This window comes from Electrophorus electricus, chromosome 7 (assembly GCF_041902795.1).
Source record: "Electrophorus electricus isolate QZ-2024a chromosome 7, ASM4190279v1, whole genome shotgun sequence".
In the NCBI taxonomy this organism is placed as follows: Eukaryota; Metazoa; Chordata; class Actinopteri; order Gymnotiformes; family Gymnotidae; genus Electrophorus; species Electrophorus electricus.
Window position 1 is genome coordinate 14384177 of NC_137503.1, and position 27470 is coordinate 14411646.

The 27470-nt window shown below is 42.9% G+C and overlaps 1 protein-coding gene across 8 annotated transcripts in view; it reads right to left on the reverse strand.

Annotated features, from left to right (window-relative positions):
- sema3fa (sema domain, immunoglobulin domain (Ig), short basic domain, secreted, (semaphorin) 3Fa) overlaps nt 1–23763 on the reverse strand; it is a 35138-nt gene extending 11375 nt beyond the window's left edge. For 2 of the 8 annotated variants that reach the window (XM_081717575.1, XM_081717573.1), the window contains exons 1-6: nt 23255–23763; nt 22388–22558; nt 19635–19841; nt 1511–1671; nt 1104–1166; nt 495–614 (exon numbers count right to left, since the gene is read on the reverse strand). In XM_081717575.1, coding sequence (XP_081573701.1) covers nt 495–614; nt 1104–1166; nt 1511–1671; nt 19635–19841; nt 22388–22523 — 687 coding nt within the window. In that variant the 5' untranslated portion in view covers nt 22524–22558; nt 23255–23763. Of the gene's footprint in view, nt 1–494; nt 615–1103; nt 1167–1510; nt 1672–3112; nt 5407–8810; nt 8910–13375; nt 13516–19634; nt 19842–22387; nt 22559–23254 lie in introns of those variants that run through there. The other 6 variants (XM_081717574.1, XM_035524567.2, XM_081717577.1 and 3 more) reach the window with 6 other exon arrangements.
- Nucleotides 23764–27470: the final 3707 nt, after the last annotated feature.

The window sequence follows — 27470 nt, forward strand, 5'->3', positions numbered from 1 at the left end:
CCTGAGATCCGGCTGTCTGGTCTCTTATCCTAGAGCGGCGAGGTCGAGCTACAGCCCAGGCCACTTCTAAACAAAGGCGCTCAGACTATGGTGTCATGCTGTTTAACTGCACGCTGTTTGAGAGTGGTTTTGTTTGCTACGTGCAGAACATGCAAGAATGCATAAACAAGACATGCTTTTGTGTGTAAGGAGACAAACTGTCAAACTGAATTTTAAAAATGCACTTTTTGTTGCAGAAAAGCAAATGCGTTCTATATAAAAAGCTTTGGTGTGAAATGTCTTTGAAATGTCTTAAGGAAAAGGATTGTTGCAGGATAAAAATGAGAGCCAAGAATAATGTAAGATTTTTTCTTACATTCCCAAATGCTATAGGGCTGGTTTTCATAAAACATATGAAGACTAGTCTTACACTAGAGTACATTATTAATGGGGATTCTCTCATGAAAAATCTTTTAAATGACCAAATAGCAGGTCACCTGAGGCAGAGGGCTCACCTGTGACCTATGACCCCGATCCACATAGGTGCAGATGGGGTTGTAGGCGCCTGTTCCACACACGTACAGGTGAGTTCGGTTCCATGGCTCGATCAGACGAATGAAATTCCCACACTCGCCCTGAAAAAAGATCACACCGAACTGAAAATTCACACCAAACAGAAGCAGAACAGTTTCACAGAGTGTAAACGTTACGTTCTCAAGTTACATTTTTCAGTGACATACATTCATTCCAAAATAAATAAATAAATAAATATTCTGACCTTCAATTCAAAGACCATACAAGCAGATATAAACCTGAATTCCACATTGATATGTACTATTTCCCTTTATGCTTTGTTTTATGATGTTTTTCTAAATGGTCTAGATGTTCTGGAAGGCTCCCTTTGACATGCCTGAAAACAAACCATGTTTGGCTTACGTGACAGTTTTGGCAATGCAGCTACAGCTATAACTCACAACAAACTCACATATCTTGTGCTGCTTTAATGTCTAATGAACAGAGCAAAAAATGGAAAAGAAAGAAACAACTGAGTGTAAGATCACTGAGCATCTGTCATAAATCTGGCCATTTTAAGGTTGACTTCTGGTCCTGGGGTGAACACTTACATTGGTGTCCTTCCCTGACAGAACACACTCAGTCTTCCTCTGGGGAGCCACAGGCCAGTGGATCTGAAAATGAGGGAATCAATGAATGAGAGGAAGAAAATAAAAACAGTAACCTTTGACCTCCTTGAGCCAAACCAAAAGTCAAATGTCCAGCCAGACTTTGCTGTAGACATCGGTTTGCCATGCACACTTTGTGGAGCCTCTGCTCCAACTCTTCCTCTGTGGTCTCTTGTGTTTGACCACCAGGCTTCTTGGTGTTTTTGGCTAGCAGACTGCTCCCAATTTATCACAGACACTGACACATGTAAGAACTGCAGTACCATGTCTGGCAACAATCTATATCTATAATGCGTTTAGGCATTTTATAGGAACGTGGCTGTTGAGTAAACACAAGACGGAGAGCTCACTATGAGAGGCTCTTTGTTGATGTCGTTCAGGTCCAAGGAGAGGATGTAGTCCTTGCTGCCAACATACATGCGGTCGTGGTCTTCATCCATGCGCAGGATCCTGTAGTCAGTGGAATTGAGCAAGAAGCCAAAGTGATGGGCCGTGCTTGTGGACTTCAGCTCTGTGGAGGAGGAAAAAGTCAGTCACCTGGAGTTGGCAGAGGCTCCACGGAAATCAGGCCAATGAAATGAGACTGGGTGGGACTAGGGTGCCTTGTGTTGAAGATCATGGATGTATGCTTCCGGTAACAACCATCATCACCTTTGAGATGGTTTACTGATGGAACAATCGCCGACTCAACATAAAGGAATTAACAAACCTTGGAAGCTTTCAGTGCCAGGCCGTAGCCAGGTAACTGGGCCACTACAAGAAACCTGCTTTGCTGAAATCTATGCCCATGCCTGTCCCCCTTGTAATTCCTACACTGAACTGCTGCAGTATCTCCCTCTGGTCCAGCGGGCGTGCCACACTGCTGAATCCGCTGTTACTGTCATAAGCTTGCGATTACAGGGGGATTTTTTGTGTCTCTGGTATCATTTTGTGTCATCTGGTATCATCTATGAAAACGCTGTCTAAAATCACAAACATCTCCAAATGCTATTACAGTAGTTCAGCTTGAGTTGGTATTTTCTAGAGCTCATGGGGCTAAATGTGAGAGGAACATGTCCTCAGGCTTTAGCGCATCAGTGAAATGATCATGTCTGGCTTTGTGGAACTGTAATTATTTCAGATGGTGGTTTATTACTTGGTTTATTGTTTGACTTAGGAAACAATACTGTTCTTTATAAACGGTTATATACAGTAGATACCTAATGACATACTATTGATGCCACAAGTGCTTACAAGTTTCTGCAGATGTTGACTGTTTGTTATAACAGTAGCATGAGTTAAGTATCTTCAAGAAACAAAAATTTACAATCTGTTTCTCTCACACACACACACACACACACACACACACACACACACACACACACACACACACACACACACACACACCTTTCCTCTCCCTGGCCGAGTACAGTTATCATTCAGTTAGCATACAGAGGGAAGCCTATGTAGATGTCCATGTTGAGATGCAACATATCTGTATGCACACTAGGGTATGAGTGGTGGGGTGGGGAGTGGGGGTGGGGCATATGGAGTGGGAGCTTGGGTGTGGAGGGCAGAGTAGTTGTGTTATGGGGTGGCAGGGTATGGGGGAGTGGAGTGGGGTGTAGTGGTGGCCGCAGGTTGTGGTGGTGTGCTGGGGGAGGGTGTGGTGGTGTGGGGGGCAGGATGTGGAGGGGGGGTGTATTGGTGTTGTAGGGGTTTGGGACAGCATGTTGGACTGAGGTGGGGTGGGATTGAAATGGGGGAGGGTGTACAAAGAAAGGATTCAGAGAACGGAATGCCATGGCTCATATTACTATAACCCAAAGTCATCTAATGTCTTGTCTAGGAAGGAGGATGCAAACCTGATAAGGCAAGCCAAGAGCACGCTCAGAAAGATCTAGCTACTGCTTGCCACAAGCTTTCGATTCTGGGAAGGAATCCCAGCATTTCCTAGCAGAGAGCCATCGCACCTTGGGGTTGGAGGTCAGCCAGGCTAGACTGAGTGCATCCAGACACCAGGCTGAAATCGAGCCAAGCACCATGATCGAGGAATGATTCTCCTTTTCTTACTCTGAAAGAAATCAGGACTTACAAAGGGCCATGTTAACAATGGTCTTGCATGCCAAATATGCATCGCATGCCAAATCCCGAGTCATCTGAATTGTTGTGTGTATGCTGATTAGTAGTGCATGCTGATTAATTATTCATTGTTCCCATGTCAGACAAAAGGATAGCATTATGCCTTATATGCACACTGACTGCTGCCCTGAAGGTCTAAGGCATTGTTGGGAGCTATTGTTATCGCTGGTCTGAGCCCATTTACCGCACTGTGTATTGGCAGTGGCAGCCAACACTGATTTTTCCCCCGGAGGCATTAAAGACATTAAAGATCTGTGGGTAAAGACATGTAGTATATAAATTACAAAGCATAAATACCGGTGTTGAATTAACACCGCAATGTTTATCATGTCCAGATGGACATGAATGAATGCTGTTAGAGTTAATTCAACACTGTGGTTTTTGCTATGTGCGTAAACTCCAAGAAAATGGTCATGCTTCATGTACTATGGTTTGGCAAGACACCTTCATTCATGAAACACATATGTGCTGTGTGTGCTCTCTTACAAGCACACAGGAGATGAATAACCAGACAGATACTGCTAAAAAACACACACACAGACAGACATACACAGACATATACACACACCCACTGTAACCCTAGCAAGGGTGTCATGTAGTAGAAGACTGTGGGGCGCGTTTGCACAGGCTCCCGTTACCCAGAAGATCATCTGTCCTCTTAAAAACCCTCCTCTGAGCATGCCACACACCCAACAGACGAAACTGGAGGTGGGACACCCATCTCACTCATGCACCCACCCATGTCACAGCTGCGTCTACACCCGCAAGCCCCTACGGATGACTTCTCACGCACCTAAACCTGCAAATCTCAAATCTAAACGTGCAAAAAAACAAAAAACAAAAACAAAACAAAAAAAAAACAGTCAGGCACTGCAAAAAAAACCACCCACTGTTTGGAGCAGATGTTAAGCCCTCCAAGGTAGAGCATTTCTACCTTTAGCATTTAAATTTTAATGCTAAAGATGACACGGCCCATAATAATTCCACTGAGCTGTGCTAAACAACTCGTTTGCCTTGACTTTTCGAAGTTCTTCGGAGGGGCAACCAGCCCACTTGAGGAAAGTATGTGGAACCAGAGCAAATGGTCTTCTGCAGAAACATCAAACCATGATATGTAAATGAAGCCATAATGAAACGGTGTCAAAACAGAATAATTACAGCGCAAACGTACTCTGCTTCTGTTTCATGGATTAGAGTGATAGTAATAATTTTGTTTTGGAACAACCACAAAATCCAACAATAATCTCAATATATACTTTGATTATTACTTTCCTTCTTGTTGGATAAATCTAGATGTTTCCCCTAAACATGAATTTGGGCATGCAGGAACAATGGTAATGTTGATGGCTTTACCAAATACCTAGCTCTACTTCTGAAAGTGTGGAATGAAACATATTTGACTCCATTGCGGAAATGACATGAGACAGTTCTGACAAAAAGTTAGGCTACAACACCAGCATGTCCAGGGGATGACAACACAGAATGAGTGGAGCTCCACCGGCATATAACATGACTATCAGAAGACACAATCTCACACACGGAGTGATTCAGAGAGGGGCTGCAGACAACACAACCTCCCTCCACCTTATACCTGTGTGGGCATTCCAAGTGAATAGTTAAAATTCTCTCCCCCTATTTCAGCATTCCAGTTAAACTAAAGGAAATATCCAACTTGTTCTAACACATCATGTAACATGACTGTCTCATTATTAGAGCTAATAAATGCAACAGAGGGTTTCTTTAATTGGTAAGGTGTTTTTTTTTGTGGGGTGGGGAATAATGATTAAATTTGTAAATACTACAGCAGACCTAATCCAAAAAATCTGATATGGATTCTGCCTATATTCCATAATTCTGTGGCTATTTACAGCCACATTATAGTATTTTCATCTGTTTTGTAGATACAAACAGCCAACACAATGTCTAACTAACTGAAGTCAATATTACAAGGCACTGTTCAGAATTCTGTAATAATGTCTGGCTTCAATACAATTTTACCATGTAACTGGGTGTAGAGAGTCTGATTGCTCACACCACTATGCAAAGATTCACATCAACAAATATGGACCTTATGCATGTCTTCGATTATTTTATTTGCTAGAGGAAAATGTGACAGATGTGCATAAAGCCTATTCCATTCTTCTGTTGTACTGGTGATATCTCCCCAGGTGACCTGGAAATATGGAGTCTGAATCTTGAGCATCTCTTCTAGAAGTAAGGACCATGTCATTGTGAAAATAGGTAGACAGGTGGAAGTTTCTGACTGACGGCGTCTCAAAGGAAAGCTGGGACATTTGGAGGACATCAGGGCATCAGTGTGCCAGCCATCTTTATCAGACTGCAGTGACAGGTCTATGTTTAACCTCCCCATTTCACACGCACACAGATACCCCTTTAGTTGCGTGGGCTGAACAATCACCCTAAGATTAAGCCTTATCTCTGTGCTTCTGAGTGCTGTCACTCCACAGTGACAAACAAGAGTGCGAGAGGAAGAGGAGGAGAGAGAAGGGGGGGAGGGTGAGAGAGAGAGAGAGATGAAAAGAGGAGAAAGAGTGAGAGAGCAAGAGTGTGTGCGCATGTGATGGAATGGTGGACCTATCTTTGACTTGAAATGTGTTTGTATGTGGAAGTTTGTATGAGATCATGCTTGTGTGCATGTTACAGTAACTGTTCTCTCACTTTCAAAGTTAGCAGCCTACATAAGGCATTGATTTTAACAGCCTTCATCCTTGACAGAGGATTATCACATCATTTTTATCTCTCTCTGATTTACCAGGATGACACGAAAAGATGATTAAAGCAGTGGAATTTAATCAAATAGGCCAGTTAAAATGCTTTTCCTCACTCTCTCTTCTGTTTATGAAAGCCCACAGAGTGCAAAGCAAAACAGAATTGGTAAACTGGCTTAAGACACCTTCATCTTGAAAGTTATGAAAATAAGTTTGTTGTTTTGGGGCTTATTTATTAATTTTTTTGGTTACACTGATGTCATCGTGATATCTTCAGCACCTAACAGGGTAATATTTTACCCATGCATTTTACCCAACACTGACCACCTTTGATTTGGACGAGAAATATGGATTCTGCACAGCTTGTAATCTCAGCAGGAGTAAGACATGGCTCAGTCAGCAAACTGAAAACACAGTCACGCATATGGACAAGCATGCCCACACACAAAGTTTAATGGAACAGCATCAAGGAAACAAAAAGAGAAACCTAGAGATAGTATTTTCCAGTATGTCTCAGTGTCAGTACGAGTGTCTTGTAAAGTGTGTTTCTGACCCAGTGTGACTCAACTAAGGAGCAGTACTGACCAGGCAGGGAGCAGGATCAGAGCAGAGAGCAAAAAGGGAAAGTGAACTAGCATGTGAACAAGAGTTTGGCCAGTTGTTACTCCTCAGGGAGAGAGAGAAAGCCACTGTTTGCTTTGGATTATGGGGAGGAGGAGTACAGGGGTCAAAGCTCTCTCTCACTCTCTCTCTCTCACACACACACACACACACACGTAATAAACCCCACCAAAAAACAGGATAAAATTCTCCAGTGCCTTTAAAATAAGTAATGTCATGGTAAGTCCCCAAAATCAGTGCAGTGGTCTTTAACAGCTCTAATAAATGAAAGTACCATTTGGTACAATAACCTAAAGTGTTCTGGAGACCCCAATTCCCTTAACAAAGCTTACTGAAGCTGAAGCTATAGTTATGTGTATTTATGTTTGCATTGAGATCTCATATTGTACCATTTTCAGTCAACCACAGCAGCTACTTAGATCTTTGCTTTTTATATTTGATGTGGCCAAAATCAACATCTTAATATCTCTGTTCATACAGCTTAATGTCTCAAATAAAGCAGCTGTGGTGAAGGAAGTGCTAAGCAACCCCCACTACTGATTTAATCATTAATGCATATGCGCGTGTGTGTGTATAATTAGCAAAAATACTATCAGTGTCCCTTCAAAACACGCACACATGCACACACAAAGAAATGTAATTCTCAAATGTTTAACCTTATCCCTAAACCACCCCCCACCCCAAGACAAAAAGAGAAGACCTTAAGATATAAATGGAAACAAACTACCTGACCGGATGTACACTGAACAGTTGTAATAAAGGTTTTTTTTTTTTTCCCGATTTGTACATTGAGGAGCTGACATAAGTCTGCTTTATCCTAACTGACAGTCTCTTATCCAGGGTACTACTTTAAACACACCTGCTTAAACCTGAATCATTTGAACATAATATCCCAGTAATGGTATAAATGTAAGCAATGCCTGATTTACAAGTATGTGATGCCAGTCGTCAGACTTTTCCCACAGCCTTGATGACCTCCATCTATTATTTCATCCTTTTTCTCACCTTACAGTCTCTCTCCTCCCTCTCTACATACACAGTGTGGTATGCCAGGATCTGTTGAGGATAAATAAACTGCTGTTTATTTTCTTGATTCATGTCACCCGATTTCACGCATCTGTGGCTCAGTTTAAATGAGGGTATCAGCAAGGAGCAATGAGGCACTGTGCTTCCTATTCTGGGTTATCATCCTGTTATCATCGCAGTGGGTATTCCACCCAAAAATCGTCATCCCAGACCGCTCGTCTAATCGTCACCTCCGATCTGCTTGTCTAATCAGGCTATCATTTTTCCTTGTTAAAGACTCCGAGAGACTTCAGGATATCTCCCCCCCATTTCCTGCACTGGCCATTAGTGAAAGGAATACTTAGGGGTATCATTTGTCCTCAGCTGGGGCTGCGAGCCAGCTTTGCATACCAGAACGGAGATAACAGGTAATGTGGAGTTCTCTCTCCTTTGTCTCTCTCACACTCATCCCGCATTTTTCTCTGGTAAAGAAGTCGACGGTGTGAAGAGACATGCAGCCGATAAGGTTTCCTTTCCACACTCAGATTTAAATATACCAGATTCATTCACCAGATATCCTTCCCATGTTGGCTTTTGCCTTCATGAAAAAAAAGAAAAAGAATGAATGAAGTTACACTTATATGGAGCCTTTCTCAGAACCCAACGAATGCCAGTGTTTACTACCATGTTCTCCAAATGGGAGTCCATAAGATGAAAAGTTAGCTTCAACTCATACAAGGACATTTTGGAATTGGACTGTATCCTGAGTCTTCTCAAAGATATGCTGCTTATGAAAGCCATTTTAATTTAAAATTAATTAAGACTGTTCACTGAACAGCACTTGTTATGAGCAGGCTGCTCTCAGATGACAACCCTCATGTGTACCTATCATAGTGTAGGTTACAAGAACTTCAGCATGGAAGGTATAAACTAGCCAATGAATGTGATACTTCTGTGATGTCTGGTATCTCATTTCATGTATATAATTTCATTTCATTCCAGGAAAGCAGGTTTTTGCTACCCTGAGCCTTATATCAGTCAGGGGCCTAGTGGGAAAACCTTGCTGCCCCAAACACCAGTCACTTAGACACCCAGCCACTGCCTTTTAGATGCTCAGCAAGAGTAGGGTCAAAGGTCAAAAAGGTTATCACAGCACACATCACTGATGACAAACCTCAGCCAAGATCGCCCCTCGAAATGTCAGGGTCGGAATCAGGGTTGCCACCCGAAGCTTTTCTGGACCCTCAAGTATGCCCCACTTGACCTCTGTCACCTGGAAACAAAGAAGAGGTCACCTCCTGCTGAGAGCAGACGACCCCAAGCTTGGCATGGGCCGGCGGTCGAGACTAACGGCATCTGACAGGCAGTAGACAAGCTCCTCTGAGCGGTGGCTGGGGGTCACATGAGCTGTCGAGGCTCCAGCAAGGGGCCACTTGCCCTCAGTGGGTCTTTGTACTGCTCTCTGAGCTGGTCCGCTTGGAGCATTAAGACGACATGACAGGCATAAGGGCCCTTAAGAAAGTTGCTTTGTGGCTTGGCTGTGGTCAGAGCTGAAACGAGCCAGTTCACATTTGCTTACATTCAGCCTTGCAAGAGTTTAGCTTAGTACAGTGTAATATGGACAAAATGTTCTAAATATGGACAAATGTTCTAATAAAACACACTGGGGAACCCTAGATGTGACACAATTAAAAGACATGCCTGCTTTATTTTAGCCAAAATGATTTGCTTAATCATGTGAATGTCATTATAGCGCACTTGCACACATACACATGCACGCCAACGAGCAAGCGAGAGGGGGAGGGGCGGAGGGGCGGGGCCTTTTTTACATATTGCAGCCTATACAATTTACAAATGATACATTGTACAGCTTGTACAGCTCTAGTTTAACTGACACAGTACGCTGCTGAATGTATGGGATAGCTAAAGGCTTCAAAAGCTCAAGAGCCGAAGAGAAGAGAAAAGCCTACTGAAGAGCTAAAGAGCTCATTGAATCAAGTTCAGAAGCTGCTCATAGTGCCTTGGAGCTGGTTATTTTAACACAGTGGCTGTCGATTTGTGCTGCTTGTATTCTGGGCTGCAGAAGGAGAACAAGGCTAGCCTGAACACACCAGTGGAGCTGAGTAACGGCGCAGCAGTCGTGATCCTTCTGTAGCCTGCCAGGCTTTATTCAAAACCAAAGTGAAAGCCTTCAATAACACACCATGCAGAGCATGACAATGCCATCACGCACCCTTTCTCTCTACTACAGGCACACACACACACACACACACAGACACACACACACACACACACACACTTACTTTTGTGACAGACATTAGCCCATTACCCTACAGTACATGACTGCATTTAGCCCAGTCCCATGGGAGAGAGATACGAGGCAGAGTGTTCTTTACCATGGGAGGTGTCAGTCAAAACACACACCAACCACAAGCTATCCACTAATATGTCTGGGGAGCACCACCCTAACTGTATAAATCTATTCTGAAAGAACTAAAGCTATTAGCTTGTTAGCAGAGAGACAGATGAACATGACTACTGCCTGGCTTAAGCTTGGAAATAGGGAGAGGAATATGTTTTTGCTTTCATTTGGCAACAGTGAACAGTACTTACTGTTACTCATGGCTAAGAAAACAAGGGCCAAAGATCACTGCCTTGTCATGGACAACTCCCCAAAATGAATATTAAGAACATCAAAAAACAAGCCCTGTAAATCTACAGAGTTTCTTCATAGGACAAATCCAGTGGTTTTCTAAGTAAATTAAACCTAGCGCTAGACTAAAAAACTAGTTTCAGTGGAGAATCTAATCCTCTATAACCAATAAGACATGTGCCATTATTAGTCTTCCCTGAGTGTTTAAATTTGGCAGAGTAACACTCCTAAGTCGTGTGTGTGTGTGTGTCTGATGTGTTCCCAAATGAGGTGTCAACAGATTCTAGACAGAACAGCATGAGTAATAGCAAAGGTAGAAAAAAGAAAGGAAAGCTTAATATACAACACTGTTTGAAGATATGCACATATGAACAACAGGCAAGAAGGGACTAAGCCAGAAAAAAGCTAATTAAACTGCATACTGAATTATGTCCTGTAAGTATAACAATCTTTTCATTTTCAGGCCAGTTTGCAGGAACTCCACACTGAGAAAACTCTTGGGCTATCTAAGGTTGATTTTGGGGCACTTTTCATTTAATCAATGCAAAGTCAATTTTACCAGTCAAATGAATTATTCAACATTCTATGATTGAGTGGGTGGGCTCTTCTGTGTCTGTGACAACCCAATGGAATGCTGCTCCTTGGCAGCTCCATGTGACTGACAAGCTAGCACCACCCGTTTTAGCTTTAAATGGCAGCTAGCCTCTATGTCTTATGTGACTGTAAGGTAGGCAGGCATGTCCCATGTCTTTCAACCACCATATTACACCAACAATAAAGCTGTGAACTTTTGACTGTTGTTGTCACCCTATATAGCTCACACCTTCTCAGCTATGCTGTGGAAACAGACACTTTGCCTAACTATAACTGACAGAAACATACAGGGGGTCGGATTGAACTTAAATGAATGGCAAGGGTCCCAGTTTGACTAGCTTGCTACAATTAGAGTAATAGGGGTTCAGATGAAAGCAGAGGGAACAAAATGTAGGTTATTCGTCAGAAAACTCACCACATAAGGGAAGCCAATCAGATAAATCAACTAACTTTTGATATTTGTAATCATCGGCAATCATCAGCTTCTTTATTGGTCAACTGCAACAGAGGACCAAGCTGGTTTATGGTCCATCACAAATTGATCATGTCATTGTTTTAATGTACCCATTGCCTTGTCCATATTGTAGGCAATTAGTTTTAAACCACTCGTGAAATTATGTAATAGGATTGTCCCTTGTTCAGATAACTAATTGAACATACATGTCAAGGGGAATAAAACTGTCAAGCAAGGGAAATTTCAGTTCTGGAGGGCCACAAGAATTTTCACATAGTTTTGTTAGAGCTTACAAACTGCCACTGGCCACGATATCAGTTTTAAAGGGTCCAAATCATAAATGACCTGCACTGGATTTTTATACTACCTATCCCCACCCTGCTCTCTCTCACCTTCACTCTCACATGTTCAAATGTTAGCGAAGGAGGTAATAAATAAATGTTTTCACATAATTATATCTGTAACACAACAAGTCGGCAGTCCGGACATCACGTTCAGCAATTCCAGAAACAGATGTCGGGCGACCACAGACGGACTCATACATACACTCACCCTGGCTATGCAACAGCATCTTCCTCTCTCACCAACTCTTGTTACGACCATTAATTAAACACTCAGCTAGGGCCTTCTTGATAATGTAAGACCAGTTTAGAGTAGAGCACCGACTTTTATCGTCTTGTCCCTCTTTCACCCTCTCAAGACATCTGTTTTTCTCTGTCCCTTTCCTCTCCATATACATCCACTATATTGCCCCTCGTCTCACAAGGTTTACCTCTCCCAGAAGGACCCACTTGACATGGACTCATGATTCACACTGCAAATTGCTGTTCTCAAAATCCCATCATTATACGTTATGACTTTTACACTCGCTGCATCGACCTAAAAGTGTCCAAGAGAAAAATGGATTTGACCCTGTTACATTTCCAGCCCTGTACAACAAGTTTCTAAAAGTCCTCCACACTAAATTACAATTCTGACAGTAAGTAATGAGACAACATTTTACATGCAATTCAAAACAAACGTCCTTAATACACACCATTCAGGATTCTTTCAAGAGATTTCTACATTTGTGATGGTTTGTGATGAGAGCTATGAATTATCACACATGACAATTTCACATTCCAATACTGGTCACTCTCCAGAGCGTCATGTCCAAGATATTCATAGGTCATTTACCATTATTACTCATAATAATTGGCCTTAGAAAATCTCTGCAAACCTGAGCTACCCCGATGATCTGGTGTGAAATGCAGGAGGACAGTGATTTTTTCATTAAAAGTGAATTTTCTGAGAAACTGTAGTGGGGCTGGCTTCACTGTAAAAATATGAACACATCAGTCTTCTTTCTCTGAGTGTGTGTGGGGGAACCTGATCTCATCACTACAGAGACAAGCTACAGCACTTTGCTCTCTCTCTCTCTCTCTGTCTCTCTCTCTGTCTCTCTCTCTCTCTGTCTGTGTGTGTGTGTGTGCATATGTGTGTGTGTGTGTGTGTGTGTGTGTGTGTGTGTGTGTGAGGAAACCTGACCTCACCTCATCACTACAGAACTGAGCTGCAGCACTTTGGTGTATGTCAGGTTCATAAAGAGCCCAAGACATTCATCTAATCGTCAGTGTTCTGAACTATTGATTTTGCTTGATTATGGACAAGAGGTGCAGTTACCACAGACAAAACAGAGACAGATAGACTGCAGACAGTGGGTAAATTAGAGAGAGAGGGGGCGAGAGAGAAGGCTACAGTAAGAGGCCTGAATGTGAAATGAACCAACCTAACAAGAAGACAGGTTCTACTGGAGTACACTTCCACAAAGGAGGATTACATCATCTTTGCACAGAACAGAATAGGAATATAGTCCCTTGCCACTATAGAGGACACCCATGATGTTGTCCTCACCACACACTTTCATCCACCTTTCACACACCCATACTCACACACCCACACACATACATACAGCACACAATTGAAGCGCACAGAATAAATACAGTATTCACACTCGGTCGCGAGCATCCCTAGAGACCGGCGCTCAAGCTGGCCTTACCACAGATCAGGCTTTCCCAGATACTGGTTGCCCAAGATCCAGCCCACATGTGGCGTTCTACGCCAGCTCGCCTTTCACTTGCCACAGACGCTCAGCTGCTGGATTGATGTGCACCATCTGGAGAGCATCAGGACTACTACCTGGGAGATGCATAGACACACAAAGTAACACACATGCACACACTTGCTCAAGCTAGTGGATATCCCCGTCAAGAAGCAAGTAATGTGTGAACATGTGCATGTTCATTTATAGACACACACACACAGTGCACTTGTGCACATTCACACATGTTCACAAACATACACATACACACACATGCAAAAAAAAGACATGCCAATCAAATAGGATGGGCGTACAAAGTTTATCCAAACAATGTCTGTCTGTGACACTTACCACACTCTCACTGTGACACTTTCTGTGGTCCAACACAAGGTCAGGACGAGGGCTCTGATTAGAAGAGTCCATCTCTCCCAGAACTCAGCAATTCCTCATTACTGGCTACTTTCAAGATCACCAATTATTCCACTGTTCACCTCATCATTACAGTGATAACATATCATTTACATTACAATCAAACCTAAAAAATAGTTGTTTACGTATTTCAACATCTCCACCTCTGTTGCACAACTTCCACCACCCCCATTCTTCAATTGAACATCGTCCTGATGGACACATGGACAGGTTTTTCCTTTTAATACCCTTTACCCCCTGCAGTGTTCCACACACTTTGCTGTCCCAGCCCCAGCTCCCTGATTGGTCATCTCCCTTTCTGTCTCCCTCCTGTCATAATGTTTTTGGTATGTCGGCACGGGTCATTGGCCGAGGCTCTGCACCGCCTGGGTAACAGCATCCCGTGTTGACTGACAGATGGTGATAAATGGCGGCGGCCAAAAACAGCACACGCGGAGAGTCGCCCTTCTGCCCCACCATCCCCCAGTCTCCACCCAGAGGTCAAGGCCCTGTCTGCGGAGAGCGCTGCCGAGACTCCTACACCCCTGCCACAACTGGAGGACCCCTGGGGAGAAGGAGTGTGCGTATTATTCGCTTGAAGTTTGAGATAATGGCTAAAGATGTGTGTAGACAATTCCATGGCTGCTAGAGTAAGTACATTTTACTGACATATATAAAATGGTTGCTAGATTAAGTACATTTTTCTGACATATATAAACACCCATTTGGCTAATAGAAAGCATACGCCCAACAAGTAGCAGGTAAGATCTGTTAAAAAGTGAATTTCAAGGGAAACGGACAAATCTCAAGTGAAATTATTCAGAAGACAAATTATGTAATCCAATGTGCAGAAAATGAACACTCAAACACACACACACACACACACACACACACTTATACTGAATATTCCAGCACAACCCCAAGTCCCCCAATGGTTCTAAACAATTAATCACAGTTTTTCTTGCATTTTAATGACAACTACCAATCCCCCACCCCAAAACCCTCTATCCTACAGACTGAGATGAAAAGCATTTCAATAATGATTCCTGAGCGTAAACCAACTACTCCTCTGACAACACAAAGGCCTCTAGAGCTTAGGCACAAGGGTTTAGTCCTGGGACCTCTATGGAAACTGCTCTGTAACAATGCTTTTTGTGATCTCAGTTTACAAATAAGTGTGAATGTGAGTGAATTGCACCATGCTGGACATCACACTTCTTATAGGTGTCTACTGCCATTGAAAGGCTATGGCAGGTGAAGGGGAGACATTTCACACTGTTGACACAAATTTAAGGGAGCCCAGGAAACTTTATCCTAGTGGCATTAAACAAGTTAGGATGTAGATAAACATATGCACCATCATCGGATCTTTGACTGTGGGAATGAGACCAGTGGCTGGATGATAAATGTGGAGGGTTCAAGTAATTATGATTCCTAGCTAATACAGAAAGTAAAAGAAACACTGGGCTGTTTTCACTCTGTCTAATGCAATTCCATCTGGATGTAAAACACTGTAAACATGATAGAGCCATCAATCTTTTAGCACACACACATACACTCATACGCACATTGTGTGTGCTTTTCTGCACAAAGCAGATGGGCATGCAGGCCGATACAGTTAACACACGCGTGCGCACACAGGCGCATTCAGCCTTTGCTTTTCACACATGCAGAGCATTGCATCCATCATTGCATGAAGAAGACTGGGAAGAAAAAAAAAACCTTCACCCAAAATTCTGAGGCAGCTGTCTTACCATGAGGAAAACCAGAAGAACAAGGGTTCCATCATTTTCACATGCCCCAGCATTCACGTCACAGTCCAGATATGCAGCAAGACAGCAGAAACTAATGCAAGCATTTGTCTGGTGCTGATAACTTTGCTTTACGAAGCACTGGCAAGCACACTGCAGACACAAAGCATGTGGGAGAGTGATGAACCAAGCAAATGTGAGAACTGATGGATGGTGACAGCAAAAGATGGGAATTTAAACATCGTGCATTCAAGATCCTGAGTGTGTGTGTAGTCAATGGAGAAGACCAAATTATCCTTGTTCTATCCGAAATAAACACATTTTGCTAACACTCATTCATGATTCTTACTCAACTGTATTCCTTTTAAATAAACTTTAAAAATAATATTTTTCTGGTCCTCAGTGTTAAAGTTAAGATTGTAATGACATTTTGTTATCATGGCTCAAATGCATAATAAGATTCATAAGGTAATAAGACATTGTGTAAAAATATGACATCATATGCTGAAGGGCAAGAATGTAAGTATGTTCATATTGTGGTCATATATGTGAAATATGTTCAAGTTCAAGACGCTCCATATGCAACAGACAAAGATGAGCAGTGAAAGCAAATGTCTGCGTGGGTCTACAGACAGGAAGAGTCTCTGCTTAGTGCTGGTAAACCTTCTGTCACAGACAAGTCCAACCACACAAACTTCACACTGTCTGCCCACAAGGCCTTTGCGTTGAAGCGCCAGACAATAGAGAATCGTTTTTGCCTGGAATGGACCCCATCTTCTCTCAGGTGATGAAGTTCTTGGTCCTCTGGCTCAAATACAGCAACCGGCACATTACAAAGCCACACCCACCCACCCACACACCCACACACACAGAGACTCATCTAGGGAGTTTAGATGTCTTTCTCCTCCCAAGTGGATGCCCCCAAATGCTAAGAGGGTAAACATGTCAGGAGTGTGTGGAATATATATTGGCAGGAAGTGGATGGATAAAAACAGAGGAAAGGGAGCAAAAAGCACTTTAATGGATAAGATGATGAAAACCAAGAAGACCACTGAGAAAGACAGAAACGGAGAGAATGAGATGGTAAAAAAGCAAAAAGAAATGAAGAGACAGAGACAGACAGGGAGATGGAGAGAGCAAGAGAGAGAAAGGAAAGGGGGGTGTGAGACAGTAGGGTCTCTATATTTAGCTGTGCTGCTGTCACCTTCACTCTCCCTCTATGGAGCGCTCACACGGTGACAGCTCAGATCCAGCAAAGCAACACAGGATCCTTAGATGCACCACCGCCTTGAAACATGCAACACAATGAAAGGATTTGATGCAGACACGCACACACACATGCGCCTGTACTTGCACACACATGCATGAACGCACACGCACACTCACACACAACACAAGAACAAATTCATACATACACACACACACACACACACACACCGCAAATTTGATCATGAAGATGAAAAATCCCAAGTTAGATTATAAGGACCTTAAAGTAAAATCTGACTGAATAACATAAGAAAAATGAGCAGATCAGACTCCTCCCCCATCCACCCCTGCCCCCCACTCACATACAACTTAAGTGATTCGTATGGAGGGAGACTCTAGTAGGGTCAGCAGGCTAAGTTTATTATGCTGCCAAGAGCTCCATTAGAGTGCAGCCCAGGGTACGACCCCTGAAAAATGTGCAGAGATGCCTCCCAACTCCCATGGTTATTAATATCGCTCAGTCACATTTCTGTGGTTGCAGCTACAAAGCAAGAATGCAACTGGGCTTGTAAGTGGAGCTTAATAATGGGCAATCACGATGTCACTTGGAGACAAATACGTGCGGTTCAAATGCAAAATGGTTCTAGAGGGTATAGCAAAAGGCTTCCATAGGATCATACAGATCTTTTTCGGAGAGCCAGACAGCAACTGAGACAGAGGGACAGGTAGAGATAGGGTGGCCTGCAGAAAGATGCATGCATGCACACACATATGCACACACCTGCACGCATACACGCACAACACACACCCTCTCTCCCAAGGTAAACCCACCATTCCATCATCATTAACGCACTCAAAACGCCTTGAAACTATTTCTTCTTTATCTTCCTCCTTCAACTAGGAGCAAACGCAACCTTAGGGCCAAATCAATTTCCATAAAAATAACCATTACAACAGGCCAATTAAGAGAAGATAGCAGGAATGCAGCAAAACACTTCTATTAGTTTAAGAGACAGAACCAGCAACCACCACCCTCAGGTATGCATTTCAGTCTCTATGGCTGCTCAGAACAAACAGAGAAGTGAATTATGCCCAAAAGCATTTTAATATATGACAAATTAGGATAATTGGAGAGGTGAATGTGTGAAGGACACAGCCACTGCCACCTTGAACCTCCTGTCCAATGTGTTCCAAGCAGACACTGAGAAGAGGGAGAAGCAGAGGATGAAATTTCTAAATAATGTTTTGATTCTGTCTCAGTTAATTGCGCAAGGGAGTGCCTGGATAGCTAATTTTCCATGTTTCAGGCTTTCTCAGGCCAGGACCAATTATGGCTCCAGGTGCTTCACTGAAAAACCCACACAGGAAAAGGGGGGGAGAAGACACACTAAGCATTTTGGAATTGAGTCGTTGTGCACAAATTGGATCCCACACAGCAAGGGCAATTAACACTGACAGTGACCTGGTTGTGGGGGGGTCAGAATCCCAGCTCCTGCCATACAGGCTTTAATTAGGGCTCGTCTGGGCCGATAAATAGGTGGCCCCCAATTTAAACACAGACACAGTGACCTGATGGGGTCACGGATGTAAACTGTGGACACCAATTTCAAATACACATGCATGCGCATAGACATACCCACACACACCCATAAATGCACGCGCGCAAACACACACACACACACACACACAGACAGACAGACAGACAGACAGACAGACACAGGGCCCTGATGGAGTCACAGATGTAAACCACAGGTGGTGGATGCTACCTAAGCCTATTAAGGCTCTATACTGCTGTGGGACACTAAATCATTCATTCAGTCTGCTGAGAGACCCGCAAGCCTTACTGCACTGACAATAGAAAGCAGCACATTAAAACCCAGAATAATTTTTGATATTATATGGGCCTTGAAATCAAAAAGCCACCATACAAGTTCACATGGTTGGACACAGACTAACAAGTCTTAAATCTGTCCCTAATAACCCTTCAGCCATAGCATTTCATTTCCCCAGGCCCTAATGATAAGTTGGTTCTGACAGGAATCTATAAATCTATAATCAGGCCTTATCTGCCTGCACCATATGTCAGTGGGATCACTCACGCTCTCTCTCACACACACACACACACACACACACACACACACACACACACACAGAAACATGAACACAAAGCTCAACGGTACCCACATGTTAACACTAAAAACACTCCTAAAGTGTTCTGGTCGAAACACACATTCAGGTCCTCTCTTGTGTGTCTGGACATGGCTGTGTGACATGTGGTGTCTGTGACCACACCTCCTTTCCTGGCGGGCCCGTGTATGACGGAGTCTTCTCTCACACCCCTGCACCACGCCTGCCTCAACAATCCCACACCTTAAAGGAACAAAAGGGGCCTTCATGCTGAGCCAGAACACTTGAGCAGGCTCAGACTGCTCGGCACATTAAGAGCTCAAACTGGAGAATCCAGGCAGAAGAGTGCTTATGAAAGCATGTGCGGCGAATGAGGCTTTAATGACGCTAAGCTACATGCTGCCATGGCTATGGCAGGGCTCGTCTGCGAGAATCTCAGCGCTGCCCACCCCAGGAATCCATCCGCCCCGGGAACCTGCTTCAGAAAAGAACTGGAAGTCGGCTGCCACCCCGAGATTTTGATGATGGAATTCTAATTAAAACAACGTGTGTAAGCGCTGCTTGAAACACACGCGTGCACTCTCACAGGCACAGACGCACGCACGGATCATTCCTTTCACCACGTTCTTGAATCTGCCTTGGGTGTTTTCCTAAGCACAGAACAGGGACATGATATGCAGAAACATGTCCATTAATCCACTGCTGTGTCAAAAGCTTGCTCTTACGTTGAGGCTCACGGACTCCCGAAGGACGAACGGAGCTCACAGTTCCAAGAAAGTCCTCCGGGCTGCCTTTTAGCATGGAAATCTCCAGACTTTCAGAGACGCAGAAAAGAGGGTTTGTGGGACAAAGGAGTGGAGAGTGATAGAACAGACAGAGACAGACAGAAAGGGAGAGAGAGTCAGAGGGAGAGAGAGAGAGAGAGAGAATGCCTAGAGAAGCAGGGACAAGAGGAAAGGAAAATAGACAGCAAAATAAACCAACACAAACTATACAAGGACATACATGAAATTAAAAACTCCAAGTGATGGCACGTGCGCACACTGAACAGGAGCTGCATGAGAGACCCCCATAATAACTCATCATCCCTAATAGGAGTACTAGACCTTGAGCTCCACACAGGATTTATCTTGGCTTTCAGGGATGTGCCCCTGGCTGAGACACATGGGAATGTTGAAGGGGCCAACTAAGACATCGGTATCTCCACCCTCTTAACTCGCCGACACCACCAGCAACAGCCAAGTCCTCCCCCGGATCTGAAAACTGACTCGGCCTGGCAAAGAGCTTCCCCCTCCACACACACACACACACACACACACACACACACACACACACACACACACAAACGTGTGTGTGTGTTTGCACATGATGGTGCATGATAGCGTACGTATGAGCAGAAGATCGAGGTGAATGCATGCCAGTATGAGACATGCATGTTTGTCTGTGTGTTTTACACTTTAATAGCTGAGGAATCTTAAACATAATCAATTAAAAACCCCTTGTGTCCTATTCTGTTATTTTCTTAATGGAAGCCCTGATTCAGCTTCAACTCTTTAAATCAAATAAAAATTCTCATGCAACGACTAATAACATGTCTGTTGATTGTTTCACACAAGGTCTGGTAGCTGCTCGGGACTTCATAGCAAACAATGACTTACAGCCAAACACACCACAACTGCCCTACACTCGTGTAAAAGAGTGATCAGGAAGTGTTATAGAGTCTAGATTAACTACAGCTATGACCGCAACACTTCAGAACACTAAAGAAGATAAGAACACTAAAGAAGATAGGTCCTTTTTTGGCTAAACTGGAATAATAATTGTAATTGGTGTTTGCTTACATAAAAATAAATGAATGAATGCAAAATAGCAGCCAAGAAAAAAATGTCTGACCCTCTCTCTCTCTCTATCACTATATATATGAAAATATCGCTATATACAGATGAAAGTGTGTGTGCGTGCGTGTGTATAATATATTATATATATATACACACACACACACACACACACACACACACACACACACACTTTTATCTGATGGTTTCTTAATGTTTTTCAGACATCTTTCAGTGAGACTGGTAAGCCAGACAGCACTAAAAACCATACCTTACAAGAAGCCCTCTGACTCTCTCATATCAGCAATCATTTAGATCTGCCTCCTTTTGTAACAGTACAATTCAGTGAAAATCTCCAGACATCTTATGCAAGAAAGTCATCATCACCAAAGCCAAGCTGAATTGCCCCTTGTGAATATGTAAGTAGTGGGTCCTTCTGTGTGTATTTTGGCACACAAATTGGTTAAATGGTCTATACCTTCACTTTCTGTGTTGACTGACAAATTAAGCAGAACTGAATAAGCAGGAATATGACATAGAAAGCCTGAAAAACAACCTAAGGCCAATAATAGAAGAATGTTAGCCATTACCAGACTGAAAAGCAATAAAAAAGACTAACAGCTCTAATGCCTTTTGAAGTGAACGTTGCACGTGGCCTGTTATGGCAGCTGCTTGATTTTGAATGCATTTCATCAAGCTTACAGAGAGAACAACTTCCATACAGGATCTGCTTTTTACCACAGCTAGAAAAGACTATATTCAACAGAAAAGGCTTGTAGCTCTAATGTCGTTTGAAGTGAATGCTCCATGTTGACCTGTTTTAACAGCTGATCAACAATTTCTGTGATTTCATTTTATTTGAAATTTCCTTTATGCTTTCCTTTGTGCTGGGACTGCAGAACCTTTAATAGCATCTAGTAATATTGGAGCCTTCATGAATCTAAATTAAGATCAATCAAGTTATATTGTACTTAAAAAGTGTCTATAAGAAGAAGCCTATGAGAGTCACAACATAAAGCGCAAATACCAAATAAATAAATAAATAAATAAATAAATAAAATAAAATAAAATAAAAAAAGTCTGACCACTCCTCCAAACGTCGTGTTAAAAATACAATTAAATAAGTTCTGTTAAATGAGCCGTTCTTCAGCATGAGCAAAAGTCGGGGCAGCAGCCTGAACATTTTTTATTAGCTCGGAAAGCTGTAACAGACAGGTAAACTCAGCACTTTACCCCAACCCAAATAATTCTAAACACCATTAGAGTGGAAGTCTCGAAACACAGAAATACCAGCCTTGGAAATGGAGCCTAACCATAATGTTAGTGCTACGGAACGTATAGCCTGCACACGTGTGCGGCGTTTTCCAGACAGAACCATGTTAAGTAAGATTCAGTAGTAGTGGGGCCTGAAAAGAGGGCTAATAACGTAGGCCTGTGTTTCAACCCGTCTCGTCGTTTGCCAGAAGGCAAGTCTATACTATGGGATCATACCACAGATATGAACAGGAAACCACTGAGTCTGGCGGCATACTCAGAGGCCAAAACCATCTCAACAACTTCCAGTATGAGAAAGTCATAAATCAAAATCGCCCAAAGATAGAGGAATCTGAGCGGATCTGTGGTAAGCGACGGGTATTTCTTACCTTTGAAGGACAGGTAAACGCGGGGAGCGGATAGAGGCGTGAGAGAGGAAGGAGGGTTGCATCGGACTGAAACGTCTGATGACAGAAAGACCAGAAAGGTCCCTAACAGCAAACTCCTCGTCCTCTGCATGGTCATTCTGTCCAAGCGCACACGGGAGTGCAGGAACAACCCTACATAGAGAAAAAAGGACGGAACAATTAAACAGGCTGAATGACTTCATGAAAACTTTAATTATCCACCTTCTTTGGACTAAAGTTTATTCAATCTTTTGCTCAACCCGGTATAAATTCTTACGCCGTTGCAAGAGCCACAGCAGACACGCAAATCCCTGACCCATACAGCCTAAGACACCACGGGACCTGTATTTGCGCACCCATAATTGATGCGCAACGGTAACTGAATTTCAGTGGCCTCTTGTAAGATCGTCCTTGGAGTGCTTAGCAATATTTTGTAGTAGTTGTTGCCAGTGTGTTTACCAAGGCTGGCCACGTATAATACCTCGAGATTAAGTTTTTGCGTGCTTTCGATATGTAGAACACGCTTCCATAGCCGACACATTCTTGATGTTCTACGACTGATGCGCTGCAGCGAACGCATAATCACTGATCTTCTTAAAATAAACAGCCTATAGAAAATCCAAATGACAAACTCCACCATCGTCTAGCATCTGCACGTTTAGTCACTAAGTTCGGAGGTGCCTTTTTGGAATAATAACTTGTATATTGTTTAAAGAAACAAGTATGTGATGATAAAATATCCCCCGTATAGTGAGCACAATTCTAAAACAGACCACTGTAACATTTATAAGATATTCCATTCTCTGCTCTACGTAGTTCCAGACAGCATTGAATAACATCGGAATTCACCTGAAAATTATCCGAAGTTTATCCAAATATTAAAACCATTTAGAATCCAATGATCAATATTCCCTTGGAACGCACCCTGTTTTCCAGTCAAAAGTAAGGTGTCCGTCACAGGCAGTACGCGTCCGCAAAGTCGCTCTCTCCTACACCCAAACACTTTTACTCTCGCTGCCAGTTGCGGGTGAAATCCAAAGATTTAAACGAAGTATGCACAAAACGCGATGTAGCGCAGTTCGTTTCATTTGCAACAGAGAAAGGCGCAGCTCTCTCGAGGTCCACTGCCTAGGGAAGTATGTTGGCAGGTGGATGCTGCGCGGTTGTCCCCAAGTGCGTTACTCCCCCTGGGCGGAGACTTACCTTAAAAGTAACACCCATTTAAATATCACAATGAAACAATTAGTGATCGTAAAATCAGAAGCCACATTCAAAACATAAACGCGAGATAATTGCGATACGGTCGCAGAGAGTTTATCTACAGCAACAGCACAATCCGGCGATCGTGGCCCGATGACACGCGAGTCTTCAGTGACAAGGAAACCTCGCCATCTGTCTTTCTCATCGCGCACTCGCTTTGGGCGACGCCCACGCGTTGCTCTCCCTCTGAATAGTACGGCTTTATGTTTAAAAGCATAATTCCTAACAGCAGACTACTGTGGCTAGTAACAGGCAGCAATAATTACGATGTCCAGTATTCATTTGTCACACACAGGCAAGTTCCAGGATAACAAATCACAGGAGACAATTAAAACTGTCTATGAATATTTTGTGTGAAGCGTATGATGCCTAATTTGAGCGCCTGATCAGTTTGTATGGAAGGGAGCCAACAGTATTACGGAAAATACTTTGTCCAACAATTCGGGGCGCAATACAAGACCTCAAGGCAGCTCAACATTTAGATAATTTCTGTTTGCAGTGCAAAACCATTTTACAATTTTTTATTTTTAACGACAATCTGACACGTGCCTCGGTAGATTCTGCCATAAATTATTTTCGACTGATGGCACAGCCAAAAATGCTCCGTAAGTTCGGCGAACCAAATCTTATGAGGAATGAGAAATGTTTTATTTCCTACTTGCAGGTAAATGCGAAGCACAGCGTTAGTCGAAGTTTTCTGTTGCATCTTAGTTATAACTCAGTAGACACTGCGCTGTTTTGTTTGTTTTCGCAGAGATTTCAAGTTGATTTTATTTTCATTTCATTATGGTCTCAAAGCCCCACGCTGTTTTTGCGCATCGGCGAAGCAGAGCCCCAGCGTCAAAGTGTTGTGTAGACTGCGCGCGTGTGTGTCTACGCCGACAGCGCAACTTGATGCTTTACCAGGGCAGGTTTGTGCGAGCAGCTCATGCCTATCCAAAGGGGTGTCAGGCAAAGCATTTGTTGGGTTGGATTAACTAAATCACACACACACACACACACACACACACACACACACACACACACACAGAGAGAGAGAGAGAGAGAGAACGAGAGAACAGGGGAAAGATCTAGTGCAAGATCTTGCTTGCTTGTTCATGTAAAGTATCATTTAATCAGAGAGAGAGAGAGAGAAATATTTATTTTCCAAGTTGAGGGTGTGTGTGTATCACAGTGCTCATTTGATCCATTAAAGCTCCTTTTGAGTGCAGTTTGTCTGTATCTGATGTAGCTAAAGCACTTTCCTCTTAGCTATACAAATCTTACCATCCACAAAAGAAAAACAATGAAGTTCTCATTCATTGTTTTTCTTTTCATGGCATTGAAACATTATCATGTTCTAACATGCGTGTGTGAGCACTTATAGTCACAACTTACAATTATTTAAACTATGCTTTAGCAAGTAATAAAAATGTATATAAAAAATCCTGCTTTAAATTAACCACAAAAGAGGTGTAAGTCAATCAGAATATTCTTGACTTTGACATCTGATCTCTGTCCTTTTGAAGCTGGATGTCTGTGCATGTGTGTGTGTCTCTCTCTCTCAGATAAGAGAGAATTGAATAAAAGCCAAGACATAGATAAGATGAGGGGTGTCCTTTCTTTCAACAGCTAAGTGTCTGATGGCATTGTATATGTGTGTGCAAGAGAGGCTAAAGAAAAGCAACAGAAGTCCTCATGAGCAAAGCCTTGCAATTCGCCCGTGTTTCAAATGCCCTGGTAGTGATGAGCCATCAGAGCAATCAAAAAAATATCTCCGCATGAGATCAGACTGAACTGGAGACAGAGCTGCCCCACTGTGCCTGTGCAAGTGAGAACATCTCTGCTGTGCTGCAGTGTGCGCAGTGTACCAACTCTGTCAAGGCACACGCACACAACAGGTGTGAAACACGGAGACGGCGACACTCAGAATCAGAGCAGCCTTGATCTTCACACGCCAGCCGAGGCAATTACCACCCAGAGCTCACTAAAGTATCTCATTATCTTGGTACCACTTTTCAACCATCTCTCTGCTAAAGGAGAATAGGGATCCATTTAAGAGCTGGTCAGTGTCTGTTTTACACTCACTTAACTATAGATGACCTGACTGTATGAGAAGACTTCAAATCAGACATTCAAGCTGTACTGTATCTATGTAATTTCTTTTTGTAGGACGTATATCTATATGTGACATTATGTGTGACATCTTGTCATACATTCCCTGTATATATGTGACATCTTGTTATGTACCTGTATAATCTTTATTGGTGATAGGTCAAGTATAATAAGGGCAGTGCAGAAATGCAGACTGCTCAACAAGTTCTTTTTAAAATAAGTGAATCATGTTCCACCCCCCCCCGCCAACTCTCCAAAATCCAATTTACAATCTTTATCTTTTGGATGACAATCTAGCCAGATGCTGTACAATTTAGATTGAATCCAAATGGGGCTTAAGGTGAGAGAGATTTCTGCCCCTCCCCCAAATCTGGAAGAAATTACATTTGACAGTAAGTGCAACCCCATAAGTGGGTTCCTACTTCTTCAGATCACTCTGGTCCAAGGATTGCTTAAGCGGGTGGGAAAGGCAATGGATCCAGAGGAGGAATCTTTATTAGCCGGGAGACAGTTCTACCGTTAAACTGTCGGAAAGTGAAGGCTCATTGGAAAAGACTGTAGTCTTTTGTGGGTTCCACCAAAATTAGGTTGGAGGAAGAGTGTGACAGAACAGAGTAGAGGGAGCTTGTGGTGTGCCAAAGACCAGCAACAGTTTTATTGGTTGGTACTGATTTGGGAGGTAACCTGCCTGTGCTCACAAAATACAACTTCTAAACTGATTGGCTCAACATTGTCAGCTGTAGGCAGTGGATATTGCATATGTAGAACATGCACACAGGAACACAATCAGGATCCTAGCCCTCTGAATGATTTGTATCAGTCATGGACGTACACAAATTCAGAAAATATTTCCCTAGGGTATACAGCAGTACTACCAACCAACAAAATGCTCCATAGTCCCACATTAAGATGAACTCTGTAAGGGCACTAATTTTCAATCAAGGTCAAGTGACTTTGAGGGCAATGGTGAATGTGGTGCATGACTTTACAGTTAATGACTTTACAGTTGATGAATTTCCCCGAGATCATATGGCATGCAGAGTGAAGTCAATGACTGTAACAGACCTGTGTGGTCATTTGTAACAATGTGTGACAGGCAAGACCACTGTTAGCTTCACCACAAGCACAAGGGCTAAGGTTAATAATAGTGGGCAGACTCGTATGCGATTTATGGTCTCTTAAATCTAGCTCGCCTTTAAACTTGTAGACAGTGAGTTGAGAATTTCTAAAGGCGTGAGACACATGATGGTCACTATACTGTATTCTGTAAGAGAGGTAGTTTTGAACATTCAGTTTTAATGCCATTGTAGGGGAGGGCTGAGAAAAGCTTGCCCAAGGGGATAGTATTAACAGGGCTGTGTAAGGGCTGTGCATTCAAATAGCCTGCACCTTATCAGATGCAGGCTACTTCAATCATTCAATTAATTTGGTAAATTTTAATATTTAAAGGTGATTTATTTCCTGCCCAAATATGGGCTAACATTTGATTATATGCACACACGCACGCACACACACACACACACACACACACACACACACACACACACACACACACACACACACACACACACACAGACACACAGACACAAGCAGATCGCCTCTGGTGAATTTAATGATAGGACATGTGCTCATTCCTCAACGGCAATGCGGAGCCGCTACCTTTCCGTGTGATAAGACGTTAAAAAATTCACAGCCTCCGCTGCTACTTTCA